Source organism: Epinephelus moara, chromosome 20, assembly GCF_006386435.1.
Source record: "Epinephelus moara isolate mb chromosome 20, YSFRI_EMoa_1.0, whole genome shotgun sequence".
In the NCBI taxonomy this organism is placed as follows: Eukaryota; Metazoa; Chordata; class Actinopteri; order Perciformes; family Serranidae; genus Epinephelus; species Epinephelus moara.
In genome coordinates this window covers 12,399,247-12,413,968 of record NC_065525.1, presented here as the reverse complement: position 1 = coordinate 12,413,968, position 14,722 = coordinate 12,399,247, and the positions used below count along the sequence as shown (strand labels likewise).

The window sequence follows — 14,722 nt, the reverse complement described above, 5'->3', positions numbered from 1 at the left end:
GGACTCCGTCCTCTGACTCTTCTAGCGTAACACACACTTCACACACACATACTCATTTACTGTACCAAGCGGGGACGCCCTCCCCCTCTCTGCTCCAACACTGACTGACAGCTGACTCCACTCATACCACACTCACCACTGCCCCAGGGCCGCTACAATGTGCTATTTACAGAGATAGCACTGGTGATCTGAACCGGTCAGTGGCGAAAAAAGCACTTTTATATGGGACGCATTTGCCCCCATTACCGTTTTAGCTCGTTTCGCGCCTCAATACTGAACCAATTTTAGAACGAGTGGTACCCATGAATCATACGCACACATATACATGGGGAAATAGAGCCCAGGTTGAAAAATACAGAAGTTGTCCTTTAAACCACCAGCAGCCTATGTTACTGACTGTACCTAATTCTCACCCTGACTGAAACAAAGATTGTTGTCTGATGACTTTCAGCCACTCAGTCATTTAGTTTAGGTGATCACATGTCCACTGTACTGTCTCATTGCAGTCTCATTTACAGTTGAGTAAAAATCTCAATCATGGTGTCTTATGAAGCATTCAGCATTCAACATTAGGAATATTTTCTATGTGATGATGTCTTCACATCAGTTTAAACATTTGATACAAGATCCCCATGAGCTACTAACACTCTATAAATCAGTGTAAGACAATGTCCTGAGTGAGTGTTTAACAAAACCCAGTGGCCTCTAATTTAGTGCCAGTAAAATTTGAATAGCAGCACCAAAGCACTGCGATTCCATTTTCATCAGACTCAGGTCCATTACATGCATCGCTCCTGTTTGGTAATTGTACAGCTCTAACTGCTTTGCGGTGAATGGAGTGGAGCAGCTGAGGCTTTGGTTATGCAGATCAGTCAGAGCACTGCAATTTTGGTACTTGTTTCGACATGAAATTACACTCGCATTTATGCCAGCTCTTATCACAAACACTATGTTCATTGTAATTTTCAAAGCAATTTTCATGGTGCAAACACAGTTTTGCCTCTTTCGCACTGCAATACATTTTTTATCTGGTACAAGTTTATGCCCAGGTACACGGCCTGGAGTGTTTTTCTACACAGCAGATTGGTATACTATTCCACCGAGAGTGGATACGGTGAAAGCAGGTGCATTGTAACAGGCATCCTGAGCAACATCAAAGATCTCAGGATTAATCAAAGTAATATTTTCTGTCTTGGCAACAGGAATATAAAGTCCAGCCCAGGCTATTACTCACACTATTTGCAGTAGTGGCAGTACAGTAATTTATTGTATTAAAGTGCGTAAATGTACACACACATGACCAACTGAATACAACATCTTTAATCACTTAATAATATTTTAGCCAACAGACAGTAATAATGGGGAAATATTTTAGTGATATGACTGTGTTAAATAACTTCACATCATTACTGAGTGAACTGATTTTTATCCTCACAGAATTAAAATATGTGCTGTATATCAATATTTGTGATTTGCAGCTTCAGCCTTGGCTCTCCTACTGGCACATTAAACTATCTGCTGCTTTAAGATAGATAGATAGATATTTATTTATTTGTCCTTACGGAAACTTGTTCTGCGCCATACAGTACATCTGATACAGTTACCAGGCAAAAGGGACTAGACAAAAGAAAGACAGCTTACTACTAGACAAGACAGGATAGACAACAGTTTCTGCCCCCCAACCCACCTTTTCCCCCAAGACCAGGACAAAAGACACAGACCCCTCTACACATCGTAAGTAGAATGGTAAAGTGCAGTTACCAAGAGCGGGAAGAGCTGATGTGATTGGCAATTGCACTTACCAATTTCAAAAACATGGATCCTTTTCAGATCTGTATTTAAAGCAACTTTGAGGAGGAATCTAAACCATAATCTGTCACATGATGGAGTACCAAAGTGTTCAATATAATGGAATTAATAACCACAGGAAAACTAGAATTAATGCCTCAGGGTTGTGTGCATCCACGCACCAGTCAAGTTGCAATTACAGTTTCCATCCATGTCTGGAAAAACAACCGCATTCCACTAATTTCTAAGTAGTTCATTGTTGAGTCTAAGTGGACATCTGTGCCAATTTTGAAAAAAAAAAAAAAAAAATCTCTTAAGGCGTTCTTGAGATATCGCATTGATGCGAATGTGACAAATGAAAGGACAGACAACAAAACCAAAAACATAATGCCTCCAGTCACAGCTATCGCCGGCATGGAGGCATAAAGACGTTCTCCTAACGAGTTAATAGTTTATTATGTTCTCTCTTTCATTATGCCATTTCCCAAGTGACCATTTTATTTCCTGTCATGACTGAGTTCATAATGACACTTCTTTCTGACAACAGAGGGGTCCGCCATTTCAGCTTTTAACCAATTACATCCCCTCAAATCCCCCAACAAACTCTCAATATCTTACATTTAACACACAAGCCCCTCATAGGTGTCTCTCAGGTTAGACAACTTGTAGAAAGCTTCTGGTTGCATGGCAACCGCCTCACGAGTCTCATAGGAATTTTATTCTGTCATCAATGCTAGTGCTGTTTGCCAAAGTTAGCAATTACTGTGGGCAACTCTGCAGTTTAATGTGGCTTTGTGTGGCACTTTTTTTTTATATATATATATTTTTAATATTAAACACTTTGGGGCTCCATTCAATTTATCATGATGAATGAAATGTGAAGTGCTCTGTTCATGCAAAATGTTGAGGTGCTTCTTGAAATTCAGTGCCTCTGGACAGATGACTATGACTAAAAAACATGTTTAATACCAATACTTTGAAGACAGAGTAGTTGTGCGCACATCCAATCCTGCTTTAGGTCAGGTGCTGGATAATAGGGGTCCATGCAGAAAGAAGAGGAAAATCCGCAACAGAAGTTGCCTGAGGAAGACCATTTGGGTCGAAACGTTGCTTTTTTAGTCATTAAAACCTACTGGGAGCTCTAATTCAGTGTGCGGATTTTCCTCTTCTTTCTAAGACCAATACTTTGCCATTTCTTGTATTTTCTGCAATCTGAAGCCTGGATTTGATCACTCAGCCTGAGCAGTTTATGTTCACTCTAAAAAGTAGTTCTTCCTTGAGCCTGAGGAGGGCACTGGGGGGACAGGCTGCTGCTATCTGGATCCTGTGGAATAACTTGTGTGAGCCCTGCCGGAGGATATGATTAAGTGTTTGTGCATGTAATCACACTTTCGCCCGTAAAGATAATAAGCAGGGAAGGCAGAGACTAAATAAACTGTATATATTACAGTTAGTCCGTGCAAGATTAAAAGAGGAGAGAGACGAGGAGAGGTACGCAGTGATACAAAAGAGAGAAAGAAGGAGACAACACACAGGAGAGAAAACGTCTATCCGAGGGTAATGAGCAGGCTTCCTCTATCAACAAAGCTTCCTCTCCCTCATACATTATTAACTTCAACTACCTATAAGAAATGTGCTGCCAACACACTACTGCACTACTACACTTACTGATAAAGTAGGACAGTAACATGTGTACCAACAAGCCAGTGAAAAAGCCAACGTTAAAAACAAGCAAAAAACCAACGGCATCAATTGAGTGTGTGACTTACTGAAGTAAGGCAATTTAGCTGTTGAGAGCCAGACCTTGAAAACCCTTGAAAGTTTTGGAATCGCAGCACATGGCCTTTGAAAATGGATGGATGACAAAAGTTACTGGCTGTAAAATACAGTATCCAAATTCAGCAGTATGCCCAAACTCTCCACTTACGCCTAAAACATATCAAGCAGCGGGGAGGGCAGCTCGCTGCTAATTTTACTGCAGCCAGGAGGCATGTTCATGTTTTAGGATGACCTTTTGGTAACATAGGTCAAAATGTCGCAGGAATCACAGGACTCACAGTTCGCAGCCAAAAGTTAAACTAGCCCCAACTTGTAGTTTGACCGCACTTTGCCGCAGAATCAAACAGCTGCAGCTCGCTGAGCTCAGAACAGGCCCCACTTTGCCGCTGCATGGTGTGTTTTCACCATTTCTGACTAAAACTTCATTTTAATTTGTAATGTAACAGCTTTAAAATCAATGATTCCATGATTTCCTCTGCAAAAAACGAATCTGTCATGTTTTAACTTAACTGGGATTCTACAGCTAGGCTAGGAGCTAACATGAATAAATGCTAAAATACATGCAAATATTTAGCAGGTATTCTGTTTATCAGGTTCGCCATTGTGGTTTAGTGTGTTGACATGTTAACATTTAGCTGTAGTTACAGCTGATGCTGACAGGAATGTCATTAGTTTTGCAAATATTTGGTTGTTAAGTATTGGACACATTATAATTTGTCATGGTTATGTGGATACTGAGAGTGTCCTGATTCGTGTTTAAACTTTTAAGTTATCTCTGGTTTTAAAAAAAATACTGCTATGTCAGTATACTGATCACTGTGTTCTCAGACTGTTTCCTGTTTACATCCAACACAGTCTCTAGAAATTTACAAAATGGACACAACCTCTTGACAACGTATTATGTGGTAATGGGCACAAAATGTGTTTCAGTCGGGAGTACATATTATATTTGGTGGTATGGCTCTGTTCTGGGGCCTCTCTGCATTCCTAGGCACCTACGTGGAAAGCCTTAAGGCAGAGAGAGCACACCTCTCTCACCTTCAACGTGCTCACATGAAAAGCCTTAAGTCAGAGAGAGCAAACCTCCCTGCCCTTCCATGTGTGGAGAGCAGTAGCAAAGACCCCCCATGGAGAGAGCAGAGCAAGCATCAGAAATGACAAACAGAAATGACATTGTCAGTCAGACATAACATGAAAAGGAGGAGCTGGGGTGGAGGCAGGTTGCAAAGTGGCTTGCAGAGGAAGCAGCAACAGTAAGCAGGCCAAAGCAGTTTCAATAAGGCACCCAAAATGAAATTTGCCAATTGGTTGCATAGAAAGGAATCATGTGATCTATCAGCTGACTCCCTTCCATCAATCAGCTGCTCCATTAGTTGATTGGGCTGCTTGAGATCAGCTGATGTGGCTGGGATGTGAGCTGAGCTTTACATCGTGCCCTGCCTGAACTAACGCTGTGCTTAATTAATATTACATGCTAGCAACACAAAAAGAATATCAATGCAAAATCTACTACATGCGGTTGCCGTTTCAACCACGTCATTAATGTGGTTAATTTTGTGAAACAGTCACAGTTTTATAAGGTTTATGGAAAGAAAAACATTAAGTTAAGTTTAGAGAGTTGGTTGAAATAACTACATACTGGACGTAAGTGATGTCAACTTACGTACTTTGCGTAGCTACATAAAGTACCTACATAAAGTACTCTGCGTAGTTACATAAAGTACCTACATAAAGTACTTTGCGTAGTTAAAGCCTGTAAAATCACCTAACTACTTTGACTTTTGGTTTCACACGACTTAACTGTGTGTCGACCACAACAAAAGATCCTCACTGACTTTGCATTGTCATTGTTTTCATGTTGTCTGCACTTAATTTCAGCAGATTTCATGCCTTACTGTCTATCACCACATAATGCGTTGTCAAGAGTTCATGTCCATTTCAGGTATTTCTATGAGACTGGACTGTTACATCACTGACACACAGTACAGACATACAAGCAAACAATTTGACAAAAGGCAATGCTGGAACAGCTTTTATAATAGAGGTAAACATGCTTGAGAAAAAGTGCTGGGATCAGCATCAAGGAGACAGGTGAACTTTCACAGCAGCAAAATAATTTTTTATGGAATAGTTTCCAAGGTCAGGACGTGCAGTTTCAAATTTAATGCCATGGTTCACTATGGGGTTTTGATTGTGTGTGACCAACTATTCCATTATATTGCGAGCCTGAGGCACTACAGCACTTCATAACCAAAAAGATAAACAACAGCTTGCTCTGACTCTAAAACCTTTGGCCTGTTCTACTTACTATCATCTTCTATCCAGATGACTTTAGGACATTATTTGCTCCCTCCCCACAGACACCATGTTATTACAAGATATGCTGCCACTATTCTGCTGGGAGGTCGCAAAATGTGGTGAACTAAATTGGAATGAGGTGGGTGTATTCTGAAAACACACTCATCATTAGACCTTGCTCTCATGGTCCTTGCCCAATCAGAAAGCCATTGCATGTATTCACCCCACTTTGGTCAATATTTATAGAGGCACTTCTGGCAGCAGTTACAGATCTCTGCAGCATGGTGCTGCCACCTCCAGGACTCATGGTGTGGGTGGAATGTTTCTATGTAGTGTTTGGATTACACCAAACTGTTTGGAATGATTGCCAAAAAAAAGCTCAGTTTTGGACCAGATGCTCCAGCCCAGATAAAATGTAAGTGCCTCAAGTCACCACAAGTAAGGCACCTGGCCAACAGTTCTACAATATGCACAATGTCCCCTGTCTCACCCTTTGGAGCACATAAAAGCCTTGTGGTGGGCTCCCTCATGCCTCACACAGAGTTCTTGAGGATGTCCTGCTCTGAGCTAATTCTTTTTATTCTTATTTTTCCGACTGACCTTTTTGTACTTGGAAGGATATTCACTGTATTTGTATGTGTTCATCACCTCATATGTACTTTGTTATCCTGTCAGCTGAGACCATTCACACCTGTCTGTTATGCATCTCCAGCTGACCACTTGTGTTCAGATTTTGTCACTGTCTACATCACTAATGCTAAAAGACCAAAGGGTCTCGGGGACAATTATTATGTCCACAATCTTGATAGCTGCTCGCTAACATGCTTGCTGGTTAACTTAGCGGTTGTGCTGGTACAGCTGGAGATATCACTGTCAGCTGTTCAACATGTCTCCTTCCACAGGGCAAAATGGTTATGGGCAATCATGCAACACTTCAATGTGAAACAGGGAATATATAGTTTAAACACGCTGTCATCAAAACAACCACCATGTCCTGCATTGACAGCGTAGTCCTTGTCGGAATGCATCAGGACACATTAGCATTTACAATAAAAAAGATGTGTGATCAAATGCATCCCAGACCACCTCAGCGAGTGGTTTGAGTGATCAGATCACAATGTGTCTTGGTGGTTGTTTACACTTGTATTTAGAGCCGTCCACTTAATGTTTGGATCACCCAGATGCAATACCAGGTATAAACAGGGCTTGTAGTTTTAAACTGACTGCAGCAGATACAGGTTGTATTTAGGCTAATATACTTTTCTATCTTGATAAAACAAATCCTCTCCACTCAACTTGTTATGCAAGTCCTAAAATCAATTGGCTGCACCACTGATGAGTCATCACTGATGACTTAGATGTGTCACAGTTAGGGAGTGAACACTTGATGATGAATAATTTATTTTGTGTTTTCTTCTTAATTTAGATCTATTTGTAGAGATTTGTTTTATGTTTGACATTAAAGAGTATTTTCCATCTAAACACTGTTAGAAAACCCCAGTTACATCAGCGATGATACAGTGTGGTAAAACAAACTATGAAAAAGTCCAGGATGGATTCAGTGCTTTTGAAATGCCTGATTCCATGGCAGCTTTTCTGGCTTCTTTTTCTAGTTTTTTTGTGATGCATGTTGTGATGTTTATAGGTATTTTTTAAAATAAAATTGCAGGAGCAAGTGAAAACTGCAAGATTAGTTGTGATGCTGTCACAGATCTTATCATTATGAGCATGTTGATGCTGTTCGATGCAGCTCTATAGGACTGTCTCTGTTCTCCACCTGCTCTTTTTGGCTGGTTAGCATGAGCTATCACTGCACAATGTGATTTCATCCCTATGTGTCCCTTTGTGCCGCTTAGGCAGAAGCCACAAAGCAGCTGCTAACATCTGACACCATGTCTTTGACATCACACCGACACCAAGACTCATTAAACCTGTTAATAACCATTGGGTAACGTTGGCCAGCTGATGTAAACAGTTAGCCCTTTCACTGACTATGTGTATCACTTTGTCTCAGGCACAGAGCTCTAGTCCTATAGCAGCAGTCTCATGATAAACAGAGAGAGGGGGGCTGAGCGAATCAACTCTGTCCCTCTGAACTCCACTGGACATTTTAGCATCTTTTAGCTAACTGTTTTGGTTTTACTGCCCAAGACTGTTTTTGTCCAGTCTTACCACTGTCATGGTCATTTCCAGACACAAACAGCTGTTTAACTGACAGAGCCCTAATAAACCCCTAATAAAGAGACAGATATTTCCTTCAGGAGTTGGTGGAGACCAAAACACAGCTAAAAGGAGAGTGGATAGTGGACTCAGTATTCATTAGGTGGCCAGAGACACAACTTGAAATGAATGTTAGTGTTGTCCTGTGTCCGCTGGGTGTGTGAAAAGGCTGTCTGCTAACACATTAGCTTAAAAGATGTTTCTACTTGCCCCAAGTGGACAAAAAAAACTCAGTTAATGTTGGTTAAACATTTTTTGGCATACATAATGAGGTTTATACATCTTAAATTACTCCACAAGTATTAAATTTATTGTGCAAATACACTATGCATTCTGTTCAACATGGAGATGTCAGGCCTTATACCTCTGACTCTGCCCCTCTTGTAGACCTTTTATCCAAAGGTACAGACTGCAGTAACTAGTGGGAGAAACTGTAATACAAATAGAAGAAATGCAGCAAAGCAAGAACCTTGAAGTCTTGCCAAGGGCATATACAGAATATGACTCTGGACTATGCATACAGCATATTGAGTCTGGGATTTAGAAAAATCTCTCTAGATATCAGGTTTCACAGCACCCTGAGGCTCCGAGTGGGAGTCACAGGAGGTTTATAATAGGCACAGTATGTGTATAGAAGACTATATTACGGGTACAATATTATACGCATTGGGTATGCGGCATGATATTAGTATTATACTAATCCAAACCACCTGGGATTTAAGAAGTTTTCCTTCAGATTTTGTAAAGATAATGATAAAATACCCACTCAAAGCTTCACTGAAAAAGTTTTTTGTGTGTGTGAGCACAAACACCAAAGAATACTGACACAATTCACAACCAGAGGAGAGAATATTTGAGGTAGTACTTAATAAAGTGAGAACAGTGAGGTCCTGACACTGAAAATGGAGCACATTAAATATTAAAAATGATTAGGGTTATGGTGCTGCACTCTGCTGCTGCAGCAGCAGTGCAGTTGTGAAAATGTGGAGCAGCAGTCAGACTTACTGAAAGCAGTCTCTCTGAGTGGAGACATTTTTCAGGTACTGCTTCAGAGCCTCGCAAAACTCGCCGAGCTTCTTCTGGGAAACCACCATCTCTTGACGAATCAGCAGCAAGGACTGCAGAGGAAGACAGAGACAGAGAGGTCAATTTTGTGCTGACATTTTTATATTAGTGTAAGCCACTGCATTTGTTACAAGCCGACAGATATAAACATATATAAGGTTCTGCATGAAACAGTGAAGCTTTACTTGGTATTTCTCATTTTTTAAGTGTCGAGCTTCAAGTCAACATCAATCTTGGAAGCCCATCGGCTATCGTCTGATGACGATAAGCCTGTGGTGGCAATGACCAATATTTCAGGAGATCTGGTGTAGCAAGCGGAGGTCTTGGCCAAGATTTCCTCTTTCATGCACCAGTCATTTTGGCTAAAGTCTCTAAACAGATATTTACAAATGAATGCAGATAAGTAAGTAAGGAAAGCTGATACAAATCATGGTCAGACATAGCCAATGGGTTCCGAGATTGCTCAGAGTATTACTCAGACTACAAACAGACCACACATGGAAACGAGATGCCTCCGATACCAGAATTTTATACTGTTTCCTACAGACTCTGTATGCATATGCATATATCTGTTTGTAGAGATTAAGTCACAATTGACTTCTCCAATAATTAACATAGACCTGGATCTTTCCCAAACCAAAACCAAGTGTTTTGAGTTGCCAACACATAATCACATAAATATTACCACTAGGAGTGGATACTGTAGGGCAGGCAATAAAATGGCAGTATCTGAGTTTGCACATGCAAAGGTATCAAAAATGTCATCCAGGCAGCATATTGTAAATTTATTAAAGCAGCATTGCTTATTCAATACAAAGTCTTGGGCTACACTGACTTTAAACAGTTGTCTGATTTTGTCGTAGGGATGGCAATGTTAGTCTGGTGGTCCAGACTAAAATATCTCAACAACTATTGAATGGATTGCTATAGTACCAACATTAATGGGCCCCAAAAGATGAATGCTAATGACTTTGTTGATCCCTTGACTTTTGGCACCACAATTATATTGACATTTCGAGGCTGAAATCTTGATTGCTCCCTGGTGGCGGGCTGCAGGACAGGTCATAAACCCCGCCCCCCCAAATGGGAAAAGGGCCAAAATAAACATTTAAAGTACATGTCAAATACATTTTTGCTACAGATTCTGTCAACTTTAGATAGTTCTTACCACGCTGGTGTATGTTCAAGTGTTAATTTTTCTGAAATGTTTGGTTTTAATTAGTTAATCAGTGTGCGCACTATCAATGGTGCTGCTTGTGATTGGTCAGACAGGTCTATGGGCAGGAACGCCACACTGCTGAGATTGTTACTGCATAGACTCTGGCTCCAAATGAAGTCACCAGTGCAAGATGGCAGTGGCCATATGTAGGATATATTGGCTTCATTTTTGTTCATTGGGGATGAGTGGAGAGACGTCGTCAACCTTCATTTACAGATTATGGATCTGACCTATTGATGTCCCCCTCATGACAATTTGTAGCCACTATCATCTAGGTTTATATACAAAATGCAATACAAAAATCTATTTAACAATTACCTATAAAACTAATGACATTCCCATCAGCCTCAGCTGTATTTTGTGTTTAGTGATATTGAGCTAATGTTAACATGTTAAACATGCCTAAGTAAGATTGTGATAATATGATAGCATCTGCTGTAACAAGGTCTTTGTGATACAACTGCAAATCTTTTATTCATCTGTTCATTAAGTGTTATACATCTCCTACAGCTACAAGCAATTTCTTTGATGCTGAAATGCAATGAGAGGGCATGAGGCAGTGTCCTTCCACAGTCCCTGTTTCCTACAGGTAAAAGCAACATCTTCATAATCTCACACAGGCTATAGAAATGTTCTGATGGACGCTTGGGAACCTAACAGTCTAAGACGCAAAAGATAAAGCTTTAACATCTCCAGTGACCTTTGTGTGTTTGTGCGTGTGACGGAAAAACAGATCTGTTGTTGCAACATTTCTGTGTTTGATCTTAACTTTCTGTACAGAACAATAGCTCCCTTCCCAGTGGGCCTGTATGTAACAGAAGCTTTAGTGTGTGGAAGGTAAGCGTATCTGCATGCGTGCAGACGTGGTTGAAGTGGTGCTGTACAATTAGAGCCCAGAGGATCATTTGCAGTTATTTGTATAAATCCCATTAATAACAAGAAGAACCAAAGAAGTGCTGCTACATTTGTTTTGATCAGATGAGATTAGCTGCTATCTTCTGCTTTTTATGTGCAGTCCTTACTGTAGCTCACTACAGTACAATTAAAAATTCATCCACTATGACCTAGATAACTCCAGCAGTGTCTCACTGAGATTTCACAACACACATTCACACACTCTCATATACACACACTCAAATATGCACACGCATACTCTTGCACATACACACAGGCAGTGTAAAAAAAAAGCTATCCTTAGATAATCTTATTATTTGATATGAATTTATTATGTCCAATGCTTTCCTGCAGCTGACTTTTAACAGCTAGAACTGAGCTAAAACAGTGAAACCACAAGCCACCTCTGTTGTAAACGTGGACCATAGAACTTTTATCTACATTTGGTTGTCAGACTTGAGAGGTCTTAGTGAAGAACAAGGGGTTAGAAGGTCTGAAGTTCAAAGTGAAAGCCATACTATGCAGGGTTTAAGAGAACTCCACAAAATCATAAATTGAATTCTAAAATGAATGAGTTGCCATCTTTGCTTGGACTGGAGAAATAGCCTATGTTCTCTACGTCTACTGTTTGTTAGAAGTCTTGCTGTTGCATTCTGCACCATTTGTGGACAGGCAACCACTGCATCAGTAAGACAAGTAACAATGAATTGCAGTAGTCTGGGCGAGCAGAAATGACGGTGTTACTAAATTGTTCTACAATAGCCTGTATATGTATATTACATGCATCACTATGCAGAGGCCATTTAAAAATAAATAAATTCTTAACACTAAATTAGGCATACAACTGGGTGTCATCTGCGTAACAATGCCATGGTAGCGTTTAAGTGACTTATAATGACCAAGAGGTATCAGATGAAAAATGGAATAAAATGGGACCAAAAACTGAGCCTTGTGGAACTCCACATGACATGAGAGTTAGGGAAGTAACTATTTACTCATCAATTTGACATGAAATTGGCTTATCTTCCTCCCGTCTTGCTTCATTTATATCTCAACTATCCCTTTCTACCTAACACGAATCCTCTTCCAGCTCTTCTATCCTGACTCCCACCCTTCTCCTCCTTCTCCTTCTCCTCCTCCTCCCTGTGCTCCTCTCTCTGTCCTCATTCTGGGTATCCTTTAGAATACAGATGTGATTAAATTCTATTTATCTGTATGGAAATCACTGCTGCTCTCTCTCTCTGGTTACCCTGTTGGTAACCCCTGTTGGCTACTGTTTTTTCCACACTGTCTGGTTCTGTGTTAATCTTTCACTCCTTGTCCCTGAGAAATATTAGAGATATCTTAAGATAGGGTTAGACTGCAGAGAAAGGAATTGTTGCTGCAATTATCAGGACAGATAGTACATATCAGACTATGCAGCTGTTGTGTCACTTGAAATAGCTTGTTGTAAAACATCCTAATAAGAGAACTCTCTATATTTAGCAGCGGCAGCTCTTGCAGCTTGTGCAACATGCACGCTCTAAGTATTCAACACATCTGCATCCACTTGTGTGTGAGTGTGCCTCTGTCACTTTGATTGTCTGTTTTATTGGCATGTAATGACTATTTATCTCTTGACATCACTGTTTATCCGCTGCCATTAACTTAAATTGGTGTCATGAGGCAACAGCATTACTGCAACATTAAGCTACAAGAATTAACACCTGGTTGTTTGTCCAGAAGATACATGTTGTATGTGTGTGATGTAATTTATGAGGCAATGACTGCGTGTGTGAAGCACCCATAAAAGTGATAGAACCTGACAGGCTTATGACCGCTGTACAGACTACCTCAAGACATGAACACACACACAACACACACACAAACATCCTACCAACTCAATTAGAAACACTACATTGCCCAGCAGCCTCTGCTAATCTAATCACTACCACTCCATTAACCATCCTGCCTCCCTGACCGAATCTGTACGATAACATCTGCTCCCCTCTGACACTGCCTACAGTTACATGATGGCTTCTCATTCGGAATGAAATAAATCTGAATGAAATCATTCGGAATTAAAGTCTTTCCAGGTAGTTTACATGGGAAATATTCATTCCGAATGAGGATTTACACGGGAGATCAGTTCAATCGCCTTTATTCAGGTCTGCGCGAGGTTTGGGGCAGGGAAGGTTTCTGATTGGATAGGGGGCGGGGCGGATGTTACGTGTTTATGTTTACCGGAAGAAAACACTGTAGTCCTCGCTCCGGATAACAAGATGTTTGACGATGCCGTTCTTAGTGCCTTTTTCGGGCTTGTTTTGCTTATATTCTTGAAGCAGCAGTACGACAACAACCTTGTTCTGCTAATGCTTCGTCTGTTGAGGAGGAGAAGGGAGATAGAAGACCCTGCTGTGGCGAATGGAAACCGGTGAGTGCAACAAGTCCGACTGCTCTATCTCAGCCTGTTGCTATTCAGCCCGTTGCTATGCGCGCTATATACGTCATCGCGCCAGAAGGGCAAGGAAACGAGCATGCGCAGAAAGACCGGAATGAATTTAAAGAGGAATGAGTGTATACATGCACACAAAATTCTTTCATTCGGAATGACAAACGGAATAAACCACCCCCTTTAATCGGATTTAATTTTCAATCGGAATGACCGTTTACATGACCACTTTTAATCGGAATGGCCTTTCATTCCGATTAAAAGTGGAATTAAACTGTGCATGTAAACGTACTGTGGCCCCGCAGAGCTGATAATTCAGGAGCCTTTAACTCTCCGGCTCTGTTTGCACCGCGCCGCTAACCTCTCATAATTGTCAGCATCAAAGGTAAATCCATGAAGGTAATAGACCCTTTTCTTGTGGCCTAGTGCTTTTGTCCCTAAAGTTCAGAAACTAAAAGTAACAGTCCAGGAAAACTGCATATATCATTAATGTCTTAATGAACACAACTAGGCAGCCAAAAAAGAAACAAACTAATCAGATGAGTGTAAAAACAACAACAAAAAGCTTAAGACTAAAACTTGAAAAAATCTAATCTATCTAGTCTGCTAATAGCACAACCAAAAGTACACATAAACAAGATTAGATATTGGTATTACAAGGTTTTCATGCACTGAAAGGATCAATTTAACATTTCTGGAAATACACTTATTTGCTTTCTTAACAACATGATGTACTCTCATGTCTGTTTGCTAAATAAGAAAATGTAGAGAGGAGAAGGTTAGCTTATCATGTCTTAGCATAAAGACCAATGACTCTATACTAGGTTGGACAATGCATCTCCACGTTTCCACACTGTACAAAAATAAAGCCAAAATATGGCGGATATGGCCATTAACATCTTGCACTGGGGATGTCATTTGGAGCCAGTGTCTGCGCAGTGGTGATCTGTATGGTATTAAGTTCTGACAGCTGTCAGTCATGACATCAAACCCCCATTTTACAGCATCAAAGATCTAATTAAAACCAA

At 40.5% G+C, this 14,722-nt stretch overlaps 1 protein-coding gene across 1 annotated transcript in view; it reads right to left on the bottom strand.

Annotated features, from left to right (window-relative positions):
- Positions 1-14,722, bottom strand: part of necab2 (N-terminal EF-hand calcium binding protein 2) — a 180,367-nt gene that overhangs the window by 12,675 nt on the left and 152,970 nt on the right. The window contains exon 10 of the mRNA XM_050074059.1: positions 9,091-9,203. Within this exon, the coding sequence (XP_049930016.1) occupies positions 9,091-9,203 (113 nt within the window). The remainder of the gene's footprint in view (positions 1-9,090; positions 9,204-14,722) is intronic.